This window comes from Galeopterus variegatus, unplaced genomic scaffold, assembly GCF_000696425.1.
Source record: "Galeopterus variegatus unplaced genomic scaffold, G_variegatus-3.0.2 Scaffold645, whole genome shotgun sequence".
Classification (NCBI taxonomy): domain Eukaryota; kingdom Metazoa; phylum Chordata; class Mammalia; order Dermoptera; family Cynocephalidae; genus Galeopterus; species Galeopterus variegatus.
Window position 1 is genome coordinate 210,801 of NW_007726756.1, and position 18,385 is coordinate 229,185.

At 34.3% G+C, this 18,385-nt stretch overlaps 1 protein-coding gene across 1 annotated transcript in view; it reads left to right on the forward strand.

Moving 5' to 3' along the window:
• FBN2 (fibrillin 2) overlaps positions 1–18,385 on the forward strand; it is a gene marked incomplete at its 5' end in the record, with an annotated part of 260,278 nt that overhangs the window by 163,014 nt on the left and 78,879 nt on the right. Inside the window, 6 exons of the mRNA XM_008570929.1 lie at positions 2,523–2,711; positions 5,287–5,412; positions 10,056–10,175; positions 15,724–15,861; positions 16,529–16,579; positions 17,051–17,176. Coding sequence (XP_008569151.1) covers positions 2,523–2,711; positions 5,287–5,412; positions 10,056–10,175; positions 15,724–15,861; positions 16,529–16,579; positions 17,051–17,176 — 750 coding nt within the window. The remainder of the gene's footprint in view (positions 1–2,522; positions 2,712–5,286; positions 5,413–10,055; positions 10,176–15,723; positions 15,862–16,528; positions 16,580–17,050; positions 17,177–18,385) is intronic.

An 18,385-nucleotide genomic window follows, 5' to 3' on the forward strand; every position in this document is an offset into this window, starting at 1 on the left:
AAATATGAAGTTAGGTCCCTACATTAAACCTTAAAAAACAATTTTCATAGGGAATGTATGATTTTTTTGCGGTGGTAAAGGACTTTCAAAGCAGACACCAAAGACTAAAATACACATGTAAACTGGAAAAATATTTGTATGTATCATCCCTTAGTCTTTAAGGAATTTAAGGGAATTCCATCAGTCAATAAGGGAAGTTGAAATCCTCTGTAAAAAAAAGTGCAGTGTACACAAACAGGATTTCACAAACTAGAAATGCAAATGGTAAATTCCATGTAAAAAGATGCCTACTCTAAAATAAAAATAAAATAAGGTGCCATTTTTGTTTATCAGATTGGTAAAGTATAGATGATTGATTTTTCCCAGTCATGGTGAGGGTATAACAAAAAGTACTGTCTTTTACTGCTGAAGGAAGGGTAAACTGAGGTTTAAGGAGGGGAGGACTACCAAAAACCTTAAAAGTGGCTAACTTTGAAAAGTTTTAATTCCAAGAGATTTCCTAGTAATATAGTGAACTTCATATTATTTATCACAATTGCTAAAAGTTGGACAAACCTAATTTCATCAGTTGGAGATCGGTTTTCTGTTACGTACCTCCACATAACAGAAAAAAAATACTAGTCTATTAAATGCAACATTGACATGACAAAATAGAGCGCCCAGGAGCCAGTCCTGCTCCCCTACTCACAAGCTGTGTGACCCTGGTCAAGTTACTGCACTGCTCTGTGTCCTGATTATTTCAGTTGCAAAAGAGAGAAAACAGTAGTATCTAGTTTGTACTATTGGAAAGATTAAATTATAAGATGTGAAATACTAGAACAATACCAGACACTTGGTAAGTACTATTACGTAAGTTTTAGCTGTTGTTATTTTATTATTGGAAGAGAAAAATTTAGACAGTAAACTCTAAAACACAATTTAGATTTATTGTTTTTAAAGTTTCCATATGTCCAAAATGTTGCTAACACTTATCAATATGTTAATGATCTTCAGGATGATGATTTCAAGTGATTTGTATTAACTTTTTAATTCTTATCTGTGATTTTAAAATTCTTGAATAATTATGTGCTAGAAAATAATAATTTTTTTTATTTTAAAAACTAATGCACATAATTCTTCCTTAGAGGACATTAAGTGGTATATTGATTCACATTTTTCATCTTGGATAAATATTTATCTGTTAAATATAAAACCATCACTAAAAACTACACCCATGATTTTATAAATACCATTGCTTAAGAAGAGGCTAGAATTGGTATTTAGGTTAAAAAAATAAGTTAATTTTAAGAGAAAATATTAAATAATGGTGCAGGTAGCATTAGAAAAAACAAATCTTCAACAGACGTGTGAAAAAATCAAGTTCCAGATATACTGCCCCATTTAGACTATTATGCCTAAGAATATGCATAAGACTACTTAGGCCTAAGAACACTAAAATGTTTCTGTTCAGCTTAAGGAGTAGAATTTTTACAGTTATCTGATTTTAAATTCAATACTGTGGTTAACAAAATTCCAATATGGAATATTGAACATTTGAGTATGTATGTGTTTATAATTAAGATTCTTTTTAATTTTAACATATATATAGATTCATCTATATTTTAAATAAAAGTGCAGGGTGCTGTTAATCTTCACTTTTATATATATATATATTATTCTAATTTCATGTTTGAGAAAACTTTAGACAAATTATAGATTAGTCAGTCGTAATGTTGAACCTTTACAATGAATATCCAAAACCAGAATAAAGAAGCAAACTTTTACAAGGGTGTTTTTCCCAAGTATAAAATGAAAGACATTTCTGGAATATTTAAGAAGGCCTTCTAACTTCTTGAAAAAAATGGCATCGAAATTGGTACATAGTGATCGAAATTTGATCTGGGGCCTCCTCTTACTTTAATCTGTCAGCATGGCATCCCCAACAGAGCCAACAGCTTGTTGGAAATGACTTCATCGCTCAGACAAGTACATCAGTCCTCAGTTCCCACTGCTCATGAGTAACATGGAGTTGTAGTCACGTTCATGGCTTCTTGGAAAACATCAGGTCCTGAAGCATCCACATTTAAAGTGTCCTCTCCATTAATTTCAACTTATCAACAATGAGAAACACTTATTAAATATTATATTACTTAGTTGACTGCAAGAAAAAAGGAGAGAGAGAGAGATAATAAAATAGAAGTATCCTGTGCCTTCAGGGACCATAAAATTATATAGGCCACCCTAATAAATCTTTGTCTTTTAATTAGATAGTACCTGTCAAGTTGAGTTTTCCTTTGGATTTTGAGCCAACAGCCTATAAATTTTGTTTATTAATTTTATAATAAATACAGGCATATTACATGGTTTAATTCTTTGAATTGCTGCCAGCTTCTTTCATTTTTCTTTTGGCTTACCAGTGAAGTGTTCTGCATTCTCAATTTTATTTTCTTACTCCTTATATTCATTTTTTTTCCTTTCTGAAAGACATGCAAATTATGGGTTTGCAGAGTTAAATACTTCATATGTTGAATGATTTTTATTAGATCTGCATTTATCAACAAACAATAAAATGTCTGTGAGCATTAAACTTTCAACATTTAATGCAGATATCAATGAGTGTGCTTTGGATCCCGATATCTGTGCCAATGGAATTTGTGAAAACTTACGTGGTAGTTACCGTTGTAATTGCAACAGTGGCTACGAACCAGATGCCTCTGGAAGAAACTGTATTGGTAAGTAGTTATATTTATACAAGAGCCTTCATACAGTTTAATCCCATGGATTAGAGGATAACTAAAAATACAAATAAGTGACTAAAACTCGTCATTTACACTTTCTTCTGTTTCTTTGTAGTATACATCAGTATAAAAGTATTGGAATCAAATTTTGTCACTCAGTAATAGAGTTCTTAGTAGTACTGCTTAGTATTTAAAATATTCTTTTCCCAAATGAATGAACACATACTTAATTATTGGCCTATTGTTTTACTGCATATATCTTAATCCTATAATTTTTCACTGAGAAGTAGACTTCAAAAATTGTAGGGCAGTATGGATAATATTAAGTCAAGAAAATAAAGTGTTGCAAGTTGAGAGAACTTTGACTTTATAAAGAAACAACCATTGCTGCAACATATCTGAACACGATAATTGAAACAAAGGTATTTTCTTTTTTAATTTATATTAGAATGTTGAAAAAGTTCAAGTATGTAATTTATGTTTATCAAAAGGAAGGGAGGGTAATGAGGAGGTCTGATAGTGTTTCATTGTTTTCTATTAGTTCATATATTCAAGAATTTGTGAAGAATCTAGATTTTCCCATAGAACATTTGAATTCACTTTTATAAAATGAATATCCATTATTATGCATAATAATTTTTACAACTAATCACCGATGACTTATACAACTAAGTGTTGATTATTATGATTAGAAAGAAACACATGTTTTCTATTTTCTGGCAATCGTTTTTATGATTGAACATATCTATTTGATCTTGAGTTGAAGACATACATACAGATGGATGTATAAAGCTATATTAATATTATGTACTTATGATAGATTTTGAAGCCTACTGGGAAGAGCACCAGCCAAAGATTATTGAACATTTCTAAAAATATGCAAAGCAAGCTAGCTTTTATTCACCAGCAGCAAAGTCACTTTCAGATTAGCTTCCAAATACATTTGAGAACATGGGTACCCTACTGAAAACAGGAAGATTCAGTGAGCATTCACACACTGAACACAGGTTATGCAACTACTTACTGAACTCTTTAAGTCGGTATATATATAATTTTGAGAAAAGTTAAAACTAGATTTTAAAAATAAAAAAGCCAAATTCTAGTAATAGAATGTTTTAGTTTGCTAGGGCTGCCATAACAAAGTATCCAAAACTGGGTCACTTAAAGCAACAGATACTTATTGTCCCACGGTTTGGAAGCCTAGAGGTTCAAAATCAAGGTGTCAGCAGCTCCATGCTCTTTGATGGCTGCCGAGGAGAATCCTTCCTTTCCTCTTGCACCTTCTAGTGGTTGCCAGCAGTTCTCGGAATTCCTTGGTTTGTAGATGCATCACTCCAGTCACACGACCAAGTTGTCCCCATGTGTCTGCACATTATCTTCTCTCTGTGTGTATCTACCTTTATGTCCAAATTTCCTTTTTTTGTTTGAAAACTGGTCATGTTGGATTATGACCTACCCTGATGACCTCATTTTTACTTGATTACTTCTATAAAAAACCCTATTTCCAAATAAGGTCACATTCTGAGATACTGGGAGTTAAGATTTCAACATGTATTTTTTGAGGAACACGATTCAATACATAGGATGAAGAAATGGGTAGGAAAATATGATGCAGTCACTTGATAACACATACAATCGTGGGAAAAATTATGGCCATTCTTAAAATATAATGTTAATTTTTAAAGTGCCAAGATTTAGAATTGGAGCAAAAACATAACATCCAAAAAGAAAAAGATCAGATAAAACATAAAAGTTGATATTATCAGTGGTGATGGAATTATAGGGAATATTTTTCTGATCTCTGTTTTCCAAATCTTTACAGTGTCAGTATATTGATTGATAAGGGACAATTATATTTGCAAGACTAAAAATATAACTTTAAGCAAAAGGAACTCTTCACTTCAAACTACATTTTTTATTTCTTTCTGTTATTAACTACACTTTTAAAAGTGAGATTGTGGATATGAAGGTTAAACTCAATGTAAGCTTATACTCGAGGTTTAGATGATACTCTCTAGGCTGTTCTATTCTGCTAAAGGAATATGCAAAATACATAATTAATTTTCCATTAATAACTAATTATTTCTGAGGTAAAAACACAATGGAAAAAGGTTAGTGAATACCTTTTGTTTAACTGCTGTTTAATGCATTATTTTGGGGAATTTAATCAGGAAAAAGTGAAATAATACCATCTGTTACTTTTATTATACGTAGGCAAGTATATAGGCACATGAATGTAACCGTTTCATATATTTCATCAGTGCTTTAAAATACATCCAATATAGTACCATTACAGGACAAAAAGTGGATGAAAGGGTAACAAAGCAATAATGTGCTTTTTCCAAACTACTACATACTTTCCAGGGATTTCAAAACATCTTAAAAAGAGCCACCAGCATAAGAATATCCCATTTGAATAAAACAATATATTTCGCTTAGTATGAAGGAGTCTGCTGTGGTGCAAAGAGACTAAGCCAGAGAGAGGGGTGAGGGAAAAAACAAATAACTGTGGTCCCTGTGATAGATGTTTAAATAAGTGTATCTCCTGTCTTCCCATGGTTGCTTTCAGACATTGATGAGTGCTTGGTAAACAGACTGCTTTGTGATAATGGACTGTGCCGAAACACGCCAGGAAGCTACAGCTGCACCTGCCCACCTGGGTATGTGTTCAGGACCGAGACAGAGACCTGTGAAGGTAAGAGCTGTCTTCCTCTCCTTAGTTGTGAATACCAGAAGATGTATAAACATCAATTACAGTGATGGAGCACTGCAGCAAAAATTAGAGTATTGCTTGAATATCTTTATTTCATAATCTTTTTTCAGCTAATCTGTCAGATTTAAAAATGGAACGCACCTAACCCAGTTTACAAACACCGTCAGTTTTGTTCCCGTCACATAAAATATCAGCAAACCTTGAATATCTTTATTTCATAATCTTTTTTCAGCTAATCTGTCAGATTTAAAAATGGAATGCACCTAACCCAGTTTACAAACACCGTCAGTTTTGTTCCCGTCACATAAAATATCAGCAAACATTTAGAACAAACATTTCGAAGTGAAAAAAAAAAAAAGTAGAAAAGTAAAAGGAGCCATATTGTTTTATTTGCTAAAATAAAATGTCAGATTTTTATTTGTTTACTTTGTTTTCCACTTTTTAAGCCACTGCAGGGCTGGCCAAAACTCAGTTGGTTAGAGCACATGTTATAACACCAAGGTCAAGGGTTCAAATACCCCTCCTGGCCAGCCACCAAAAAAAAAAAAGCTATCTAAAACCACTGTGGTGCATGAACCTAGGAACCTGAATTGTAATGGCAAAATAAGCTCTTAGACATTTTATTTATGAAATGATCAATACGCCCAAGAAACATTTCAGGCCTTACTAAAAATGGTCACTTTAATTAAATTTATAGTCTAAGAAAATTGTCTTTTTCATGTGATAATTTAAAAGTTATCATTTGGACTTACAGATCATAAATCAGTATCTAAAAACTTTTTCCTTTCTTTTGACCACATTTATCTGCCATGGAAGTTAATTGAATGAGTTAAATGCTGAGAGAAGTCTTCATTTTCAGTGAGATACTGGCGAAGTGATGAGTGCACTCAGTTATGTTTTTGTATCTTGATCAAAGTACTGTATATTTCACAATAATCTGTGGCATGACTACCAGTCGTTGTTCCTGTTTAAGTCTCACTGTGTGGGCCTGCGGAAAGGGGCCCATAACATTCTCAAATCCAATTACTACTTCCGAATTGTAGCTTTCTTTAAAAAAAGGTTTCATCTTTAATTAGTGTGAAATAGCCCTTTCCTTATCTGTTAAAGTATTTGTTTCTTAGTGATTCTGCAGCCAAGAAAGCTGCAATAGTAATATTATGCAAAAAGATGTTAACATTCTCTCTTCATCTTACTGTTTAACTTCAAAGCATTCTTGTGAACAGAAACAAGTTAGGACTATTGAACAAGATGCCAAAACACAAATGACTCTGCAGAAGTCAATGAAATGCAATTACAAAGTGCAATTCTAACTTTGGACTGAATTGGAGAGACCACTGAAAAACAGTAATTAGCCTGAAGAAAGAATAAATACAGAAAAGAAAAAGAAAATCTCGGCATAAAATCCCATTTTGCTAAACTTAGTTCTGGTGACTTTCCCCCATTGTCCAACACCTTTGCAGGAGCTTTCTAAAGGGGAACCCTCATTGCGTTCCCAGTTAAAGGACTTGAAGATTCATCTTCATAGATGAACAAGGACACTTAAGAGTTTGAAATATCTTTCTATAGATAAGAGCTCTCTTTTTAAGCCAACTAAGGCTTCTCAAATGCATTTAACTGCAGAGTCCCTATTTTCCAGATCTTGCTCTCACTTCTAACACCTATTATCCTTCAAAATTGCTCTGAGAAACGTGCTTTGTGAAAAAGTGATCTAGGCATATTTCCTACATGATTTTTTTGGAGGGTCGGGAGAAGGGATTTTAAACGGTTTTTGTTTTTCTCACCTTTCTACACTTCCTTCTCACTGACCTTTATCAGTTGTGTCTACTGTCTTGGGGGGTTAAGCTTCTGTAGAATCTCAGGAAACTTTGGAAGCAAGAGCAGCTTAGGATATCATCTTGATTTAACTAGGGAACTGATGATTATTAGAACTGGTTTGCCCATCCATAGCTGCTGTACCCTTTGGTGCTATTGTGAGAGAGATACATAGTGGGGAATTAAACAGATAGGGTCTGATTCTGTTTGGTATGTATACTGAGTTGTCAGTGATTGTTTATAGCATATTCTCTCCATTTGAACAAGATGGAGTCAAAAGGTACTGAGACCTGAAATTCCACTTGCTTGCACGAACCAGAGTAGGAGCCAGCGGTGTGTAATAGCATAACACTGGGCGACTACATGTGAATTAAAGCACATGAAAACCAAGTCAGGCAGCAGTGAGCGTTAAAAAGAGTGATCTTCACTTATTTTGTTCAAAAGGTACTTGTTCTTGATAAGTCTGAAACTTTTCTTCATATGAAAACTATTTTATATTTGTCACTCATAGGAAAGAAATTCATGTTTTATAAATAAAGAAGAAATGATGGAGAAATATTTTGACTTCAGTCCTATGACATTGGTCGAAATAAAAATGATTTATCATGGGAAACCTAACCAAATAATTGTTATTTCTACACTCTCTTCCCATAGTTATTTGCATTTTTTTGAGAGCTTTGCAAAAAATAGACCTGAAGGCCACTAATCTCTTTTTCCCTTCTTATTTCTACCATCGCATTCAAACAGTAAATTTGCCTGCCTGAAGCAGCCCTCTTCATTCTGTTCTTTCTTAATTTCCAAAGACTAGACAGGGAATTATTAGCAGATTCATTACAAATTCTAGCTTTCTCAGTATATATTTGGTACATTTGCTAATTTTGTTTGTCATCCATGTTTTCCACAGGCTATTCTAAATGTATAATAAATAGCACTAATAATAAAGACTAAAGTTCCTTTATATTTCACACTGAAGTTACAAAAACTTTATTTTACTTTTTTTTTGTTTGAGCTCTGAGTCTGTGAAAGTTAAAATTTTTACAGCAAGCACTGTGGTTTAGATTGTGTTTCCAGTGACATAACTAGTTAAATGTAAACCAGATGTGCTTTGAAGTTTATTTCCAGGAATGTACAGTGAACTGTTTCAATTCCTGGTTCCATGACATTTATAACGTAAAAACATTGTATTTAAAGGAAAACTAAATAGTTGATATTGTTAGTTGTCATTACATGCGTTTATAGTTTTTGAGTTCATAATTGCTTAATTTAAAATAGGGATTTTTAAAATATATAATGTTGACTTTTTTGTCAGGCTTCTTACAAGTGAAAATAATACAAGAATTACATGTGGTCTATCCTCATATTAGTTATCTACTTCCTTTTTTGTTGACTAGTTCCTCTTTTGCACTGTGCTTTCATGAAAGAATTTCAGTTCTCTGGAATAGATGTTTTTATTACAAATCTGTGCTGTATTTATAGAACCTGGTCTTGTATTTTTTTAAAAAAAGGTTTCTCACTACAAATAACCTGAAAGCAAAATGCATTTACGTTTCCTCAGACAGTTTCTGTTCAGGAATTAAATCAGTTCTGCGTACTTCATTAGTAAATTTGAAGTAGCGAAGAAAGAACATACCTGTTTTCCACATTGATTTTTCAATTTGCATTTCAAGTCCACTGACTTGAAAATCAGATCTGAGCCCTGCCCTTTCAGGATCAGTTTAATTTATATTTGACTTGAGATGTTCAAGAGCAATTATTACAGTCTTGTTATTTGTTTACATGTTTTCCTCAGTATAGTAAAGTGTTTTATATTAAATTCAAAGAAATGTTTAGAGGAAAAAAAGTATTCTTGTGAACTCAGAAAGCCTAGTGTTCAACATAAAATGTCTTGAGGTATATTAACCTTTTCAGATAATTAACCATGCAGAGAAAGAATGTGTGTGCCACTTCTTTAAATTGAGTGGTTGAATTTATACTGAAAGTGTCTTTGATATTGTTTCTAGTACTTTAACCAAAGCTTGTATTTATTTTTCATTAACTCATGTGTTAAACTATTTAACTTTACAGGCTTGACATTTTCTTTAGTCACCACTTGAGGACCTAGGCATACTGCAGTTCTGTGTACTCTGACCATCAACAGGAATTGTTTAGATTATGGTATATGATTTGATTTAGGACTCAAGTCAAATTAATGACTGTAGAGGCCTGCTATTTAAAGCACTTGTACTTCATCAAATTTTCTAATTTTTATTTTACCAAAATTAGCCGTGTTTGAAAAAACTTACCAGACTAAACATATAAATGTAAACAGGCTAAAGAGAGGGGAAAGTAAATAGGGACTAGAGAAGAATTCTGTGCCCACAGTGAAAGTTTTAGTTTCCTGATTTGTATCCAGGAGTTTGGAATTAATGCCAGCATTGTGATATTTTGTTTCTAAGATAGGCTTTTTTAATTCTTCAAAGCCTTATGGAACCACAAATGACAGTAACAGTCAACCTATGTTGCACCTGGAATTACATCTTACTGTGGAGGAAAAACTAATCCAATTTATGTAAAGTTGTAGTAATGAAGCACATACTGAACCCTTTCCAAATAAGCTGATCTCTGTAGTCCTCCTGAATCCCCAGTCGTATCGATGTGTATCCACACTGCAAAATGCATGTCTCTATTCCCCATTCACTTTATGCCTCATAGATACGTATTAAAATCACAAGAGCCAAGTTTACCAGACATTCTGGCATAGCATGGCTTGTTGTAATAATATTTTCCAGAAACACATGGCAGTTCTAACAAAATCTTTTCCTTCTGGATTGTAGATATAAATGAATGTGAAAGCAACCCATGTGTCAACGGGGCCTGCAGGAACAACCTTGGATCTTTCAATTGTGAATGTTCTCCTGGTAGCAAACTCAGCTCCACAGGATTGATCTGTATTGGTAAGATTCATACACTGTGCTGCCGTTTCAGTGTTGCTGCAAAAATAAGCACACTTACTGTGGATAAAAACAGAATATGACTGATTATAAGAAACTAATAATTAGGAGTTGCATAAGTTGTTTTCTCTCATTATCATAATAGCATCAACTAGGTAGCCTCTTACATTTTGTTAGATTCTATGAAGTGTTTCTTTCGTATAAGTCAATATAGTGTGCTATAAGTCATAAGCATTCCCATACCACACACAGACTTGTAACCCTAAAAATGCCTTAGGCATCAGTACAATCAAATCCCCACTGCATACATTTTGTAAACAACCTTCAATGATAAACAAAAATGTGGTGGAATTTGGATTCAGTTAACAGGACAAGAATTTGAAGATTTTAAACTTTATAAACACATAGAGGGAATTTATTATTTTTTCCTTTCTTCCATCAATCATAAATTTATAGTCTCCAAGGAAGAGAACTGTTTTCTTGCTTTGGAAAAGCTCTAGAGAGAAAGATTTCAATACTTCTAAGCTAACATCTTTTAATATGTCTCAAATCATTTAAGGTCAGTTTTTGATAACAAAAACTGTATATAAAATGAAATAGTCTGATATGTAACTGTAAAGAAAAATTTAGCATGTGTGAGGGGAAAAAACTGTCCCAGTAATTTTTCCCTTCTTCTACTATCTGTGGCTCTATTCACTAGGCATCCATACCACAATTAATATCATTAGCAAGTCTCTGCCTTTAAATGAGCTAAATATATATTCCATATAGGAAGATATTTCAGTTTTACACAATGCCAAATAAGTTGGCAGTTTTTGTTTGTTTGTTATCTGGCCAAAATGAATTTTCATTTAATATTTGCCAAAGACAGCAGTATTTTCAGCATTATGTCTGATGTTAATCATATTTAGCTGGATGCTGGAGTACCTGCTTGTTACATAAAGAGAAATGACCAAGTCCAGAATTATCAATGAAAACTTTCTCTTTAGAAACTCCAGCTCTTTATTTCCCAATGAGGTACAGCTGGTGAAATGTGAGCCTTGTTCGGCTCTCCATTTTAGGAAGTAGACCGCCATCTGCCTGGGGCATTACTTTTTTTCTTATAGAATTCCAGGTTGGGGGGCTGGGGTGCGGGTTGGATCGCGTAAGGCAGAAATATTTTTGCTAAGCCGCAATTTCCAACTGAGATGGAGTCATTTTATTATGCAAAGGAAATGAACTCAGCATTAGTCAATTAATGTCTCAGAAAACTAAATCTGTATGCCACTTGAGCATCAAAGATATCTTAGTTTTTGCTTCATCGTATAGACTTCTGTTATTTTGGCCTTTTGCTCTTATAGTTATTAATGAAACGAGAACAAAGACTTTTTACTCCCAAGTTATATGTCATTCTCCCAAGTGCCAACAACTAAATACCAACATAATTTTCTCAGCCTGTGTGGTATGTGTTTTCATTCGTTATGATCAAATTTGTATACCCCAGTCTAGAGCTGCCCAGAAATAAATTTACCTAATATTTTTAAATTTTAGAAATCATTTTATCTACTTTTTTTAATTAAAAAGAGAATTCTAGTTGAAAAAAGGATATAAATAGTAAAATATACGTAGAAAAAATTAAGAATGTATTTTTTTTAATAGGACTGTCAGTGGCTGTAATTGGTGCCTTCAACTTTCTCTTTCACAAGGTCCAGGTCTCTAAATTTTGAACTGAAGAAAAATTTCATGATGTGCTTCTAATTTAAAATAAAGTTAGACCACTTATGAATTAATTGGACTTTAAGAATATTTAAGGTTTTAGAATCTATTCTTCAAACTTTCTAAATATAAATTCATCTTAAACTATTCTGCAAACTACTTAAAAAGGCTATTCTATTCTGGTTGCTGTGATAAAATATAATAGAACAGTAAACGTGATTAATCTTTCCTGCACGACACTGCTGTGGCTTGATGGCTGTGGGTAATCTAGACCGGTTTCCCTTATCTTTGGCCTGGGCCTGCACTCTGTCCTCAACCTGCACAGATGTGACAAGGGCAGTGGCTCCCTACTGTCAAATCCAGTGGTCTATTCTTTCCTCATCTTAGACTATTAGCAGTATTTGGCACCACCCCTCACTCACTCCTTCTCAAGAAGTTTTCCATTTTTGGCCCCCCAGCCATGACTATTTTCTTCTCCTTTCGATTTTCTGGCCTGTTTTCTCAGTTTCCTTTGCTAAGTCCTCCTCCTCTTGCCTTCCAAACTGAAGTGCTCCGTCACTTAGTCCTTGAACCTGTTCACTTCTCTGTCCACATTCGTCCTTAGATTGCCTCTGCGTTGACTCAGATTTACTGCTCTACCCTCAATGTCTCCACAAATTCCAGACTTGTATTCCCAACTGTCTGCACAGTGTCTCCACTTAGATGTCTAGCAGACATCTCAAACTTAACATGTCTAAAACCAAATTCCTATCTTATGGCTTGCACCTGTGTCTCCTAGAAACATTTCCATTTCTGCAAATGGCAGCTCTGTTCTTCCAGTTGCCACCCCCCAAAACCTCAGCATGATCTTCGACACCTTTTTCTCCAACTGCACATCAAATCCAGCAGCAAAATCTATTGATGGTACTTGAGGTTTATCCATATTTCAACCACTTCTCACCAACACCAACAACAACCTTTAATCCAAGTCACCATTATTTCTCTTTTTGATTATTATCGTAGCCTCTATATATTACCCACCCCCCCATAGTTGCTATTCTATAGTCTATTTTCCACATAGCTACCAGGTAATTCTTTTAAAACATCAGTCAGAACATGCCATTCCCTTGCTAGAAACCCTGTCTGTTAAAACCTTGGCTTCTCGACTCAGAGTAGAAGCTCACATCTTTGTCAAAGCCTGTGTCACCTCTTGATCTCGCTCCTGCTGTGTCTGTCTCCCACAGCTCTGCCTCCCTCCCCTCCACTGGAGCCATACTTCTTGCTCAGACGTATCAAACATGTGCTCACCTAAAGTCCACTGCACTTAACCTCTCTGGCTGAAATGTTTTTCACCCAGGTCTCCTCATTTTGTTTTCTTTATGCCTCTGTTCAGATGACACATTATAAGTCAGAACTTCTCTTATCATCCTAGATAAATTAAGTCTTTCTCCCCTTTAAACCATCAAGCTGTTTACCGTGCTTTATTTTTTTCAGAGTTCTTAACTAACCCCTTACTGTTTATCTATATCTATATGTAGTGTGAACACATGACAAACAGAGAGAGGACAGAGATGGAGAGAGAAAGCTGTATAGGGTTGGTGGCAGGGGTGTCATCTATCAATGGATTTGTAACTTTTAAGTGTTGGTGCAGTACCAACCTAAAGAAGCATGGTGCTATAGAATGAGGTCTCTGGAATCAGACTGCGTGGGTTTCAATCTTACTGTGTGGGTTTCAATCTTAATGCTTACACTATACTGGCTAGGTGACCTTGGGTAAATTAGTTAACCTCCTATGTGCCTCAGTTTTTTTAATCTACAAGTTGTACATAACTCATAGGGTTGTTTTAACAAGTAAATAAATTAACACATGGAAAGCCTTTGTCACTACCTTAATAAATCTTAGCAATTACTACTACAATTTATTTTACTTAAAATGACTACAGCCAAGGTGATAAATCAGTAAGTAGTCTGGGTCATTATAAGACCATTTAAATACACGGTAGCCTTACACAAGCTTCTCTTTCCTCTGTGCTATGGAATTTACAGGTGTAAGCCTATTGAAAGCCTGTGGTTTGAGACCGGACACGAATGCTGATGAGCAAACCTTTTTCACTTGTGTACAGTTTTATACAAACTGAACATCCAGCCAGAGAAAAAAGCAAAGGAACTGTCCAACTCTTCTCTATGCTCGTGCCCCATAACTTTTTGTATCCAGCCAAGGAGGGAGTTGTTGTTTGTTGTAACCTCTCTCCAAAAGGGTTTGGGCTGTGTTGATCTCCTGTTCCCTGCTGCTGTGTTCTCTAGGGAATCAGAAATGACTCCGCTGTGTTCTCTAGGGAATCAGAAATGACTCCTCCTGTCATAGGCCCGCCAGTTTTATTGTAACTCCCTTTCCACGTTTGTGGGCATTATTTTTGTTTTTGTTTGTTTTTATTGTTGAATTTAGAAGTAAAGCCAGCCTTATCTGCACATATTATTAAATGAGTTTTAAAATACATACTGGAGGAAAATACTTTTGCTTTGTCATTTCCCAAGTCTGTGTGCCACAATATGCCATTAAGGTTTTGTAGGTAGGTTCCACTACCTGCATCAGAAACACCTGAGGAGCTTGTCACCATGCAGATTCCTGGGCTGCACACCTGGAGACTTATAAGTCTGCATTTCAGCAAGACTTTTGGTAATATTATGCATACCTAACTGTTTTATAACGAAAACTTCATATATGATTTACTTTAATCAATTAGTATTTGTTGTGTCAACTTTGACTTGATTCCCTATTACTGCTTCAAAATCAGTTGTTTATTATTTGTTCACTCGAAAAACTTTTTATTATGCCACTAAAAGATTTACTGATTATTCTCTCTAATGCACATGGAGTAAAAATTTTAAAGTGCCCAGAATTTTACTGGGGACTCTTATTATTCAAAAGAAGGAACTTACCTTTGAATGTGGAGAAGGACTCTAAAAAGTTAAGAGTGGTTATCCCTGGATGGTCAGACTACAGGTGATTTTTATATCTTCTTTGTGCTTTCTGTTTCTTCAAATAGTTTACCATAAGCATATTTTTGGTTTTTTGGGTGTTTTTTTCGGGGGGAGGGGGGTTGCAGCTGCCCGGTACAGGGATCCAAACCTCTTGACCTTGGTATTACAACACCACGGTCTAACCAACTGAAACATGTATTGTTTTTTGAGCTAGGGATAAATCTACATATACATATGCATAGTAAAATGACTGAAAGAAAATATACCAGATATTAGCCCTGGGTCTGTCTTCCTGGTGGTTTTATAGATAATGTTTATTTTCTTCTTTGTTTTTTAGGGTTTATTCCTTTCAAATTACTTATCAAATAGTTATTTTCTGTTGGAGAAATACTGGCTCCTCTATAATAGGACATTTATTGTGTGCGTTTATTTGGTAGGGAATTAAGAAAGAAAGGGGTTTTCTGAAGGATTTTATTTGATAAAATCTTAAATATCAAAGCATTTATCATAAAGGATAAATCTTGTGAATATTTTTCACACAAGTGATGGTCTTATCATTGTAATGATCATGTTTCTAAGTACCACCATAAAATCTTAAGCAACTGTATATTAGTAGATATCAATAGATATAATCCCAGAATATAAATAGATATAATTGTATTAATTACCATATCATGTGAGATATGTATATAGAAAAATATTTGATTTTTCATGTATGTATCATATACCATATTTGAATACATGCATATGTATGTTCAAAGGAATATGTTATTTAAAGTTTTGAAAATTAATCCTGCTGTTTTTTAAACATTGTAACAAATACCTTTTGTGTACACAGCAGCGTTATATTTTCTTCAGCGATAAGAACTCCCCACCCTTTCCTATTCCTTTTCAGACAGCCTGAAAGGGACGTGTTGGCTCAACATCCAGGACAACCGCTGTGAGGTGAATATTAACGGAGCCACTCTGAAATCCGAATGCTGTGCCACCCTCGGAGCTGCCTGGGGGAGCCCCTGTGAGCGGTGTGAACTAGGTAGGAGCCTGACCGAGTGGCATTTAAAAATTGGAAAGTGCCCAGGATTTTACTGGGGACTCTGCTATTCAAAAGAAGGAACTTACCTTTGATGTAGAGACAGACTCAAAAGCTTCTCCCTCAACTAGGCACCTTTTCCACTGTGTATTTCCTTAGTGAAGAAGACCATAAAATCATTTACCCTTCCTAAAGTGTCTTTTCTGGTTAGCTTTTTTCACCTCTTGAGATGTGCATTTGGTTTATCCTGGTATTACAAGCAGATGTTCTGAATATTTTAGACAACGAAGGGAATCATCTAGAATGTAGTTGCTAGATGGTAACTGTCTGTATCCTCCAGTATCTTGTGTGCATGTGTCTCAGGAGGTCATGATGGCTCTTTCCCTTGAATTTTTTATTTACTTGTAATTCAGTTGTCAATGTGAGAGCAAAAAGGAATTGTGGGAAAAATGATGATAATGTCAATATGGGTCAACACTGATGGAGCGACCACAGCAAGTCTTGTGCTCTACTGAACTGAAGAAGGGATAGATCGAGTCCTCGGCCTCTAAAACCCCACCTTGTGGTTTTTGTTCAGTTCAATTTAGATTCTATTATACTGTTCCTTGAACTTAAAGCAGTTGTAATTTCTTTTATAGTGAAGTAAAAATATGTCCTATTGTTCATACAGACACCGCTTGCCAAAGAGGGTTTGCCAGGATTAAAGGTATTACTTGTGAAGGTGAGTGTGTTCTTGGATGACATTGTAAATGTTTAGGACAGTGCATAAAATTCACATTCATGCTCAAACGTTCAACATATTTATTATTTTCAAAACCCTTTAAATTTCAATAAAAATACTCAATGTAATCAACAATTCTTTACCGTAATACTCTTAGGAAACAGCTTAGTTTCCCATTTCTCCTCTTTATGCAGTTGGGGAAATTTCATAAAGACGTCGCTAGCCTTAACAGCACCGTAGAGCTGGCAGAGGAGCACGTCTGGGCTGTGTTTTATGGACAAGCAAGGCCGTGGTGATTTTCACGGCTGGTACCTAGGAAACCTGGTGGCTGGGCTGTGGAATATTTCTGTTTAACTCCAGTAATAATCGACATTGTATTGCAGATTGAATGTGCTATGCAGGAAGTAAGACTACGCCTGCTTTTTCTATTTGTCACATCTTTCCCCCTCTGCTTACTCCATTTCCCTGCAGACGTTAATGAATGTGAGGTGTTTCCTGGCATTTGTCCAAATGGACGCTGTGTCAATAGCAAAGGATCTTTTCATTGTGAGTGCCCTGAAGGCCTTACGTTGGATGGAACTGGCCGTGTGTGTTTGGGTAAGACTCATGCCCTCATGTATTTTATACATGAAACCAGCCATGAATTTTCTTGTCCTTTGGGCAGTGGCCCGTTCAATACCACTGAGTCTGTACATAGGAAAATGTGCTTTAAATGAGATATTTTGAGGGAAATCACTAGAGGATTTTTAAAAGTGAATGTATTTAAGTGAAACTGTTTCTGTTTAATACAAAAATTTGGTACTGCTCAATAATCCACCTCAAAAGTTTCACATTCTTTAATCAGATACTTTAGGAAGGTTCAGTCTTTCACATTTAGTTAACTGGATTTTTTAAAAAACTATGTATGTTTTGAACACAGAAGAAAAATTGGGGACTAGTATTTTAAAAGTTAACATTTATAAGTTCATTGCAGCTGCACTAAGACAACGGGAAAAGTCATGGGCAAAGTTATGTTGTTTTTGTTTGAAAACACTCACTGATCCTGATCTTTCCTTTAACTCCTTTAAAATTTAAATTTTCTTAATACCTTATTTTTTAAATATCTGAAATAAGAAATCTTTCTTTCAACACCGTATTATAGGAATGGTTATTTGTTCTTATTCTTTATCGGTAAATGAACTTGAATTTCATAATTGAAAAAGAAATTTCTATCAATTCTATATTTTTTGTAAACAACAATTTTTCATTTTTTTCAATAAGCTACAAACAGTAAATTTTTAATTTGTAAAACAAGTTTACATAGGTTTGTATTTAAAATTTAAGCTTGCAGACAAAGCATGAGCAATGGTGGCATTATATTTAATGAACTTTAGGCATTAAATATATCTATGGTTTTTAAATTACTAGTAAGAAAAAATGCTGTACGGTGTAGTTATTATAATTAACACATCTTACTTTAAATTAATTTTTGACAGCATATTTAAATTGGGAAGAAAGCATAACTGTAAAATTATATGGAGTTATTTAGAAAGCATAATATGCAAAGTACTAAAATAGACAAATCTTTAAATTAATTTTTGACAGCATATTTAAATTGGGAAGAAAGCATGACTGTAAAATTATATGGAGTTATTTAGAAAGCATAATATGCAAAGTACTAAAATAGACAAATTCTTTTCAAATTTTTAAATCTTTAAAAAATTATCTTAATATTATGTACAATGTTTAGAAAAAAATAAATATCGTTTGAAAATGACAAAATGATGGTATCAGTATGGTCAAATGATTAGTGAAATCAAGTTGCCT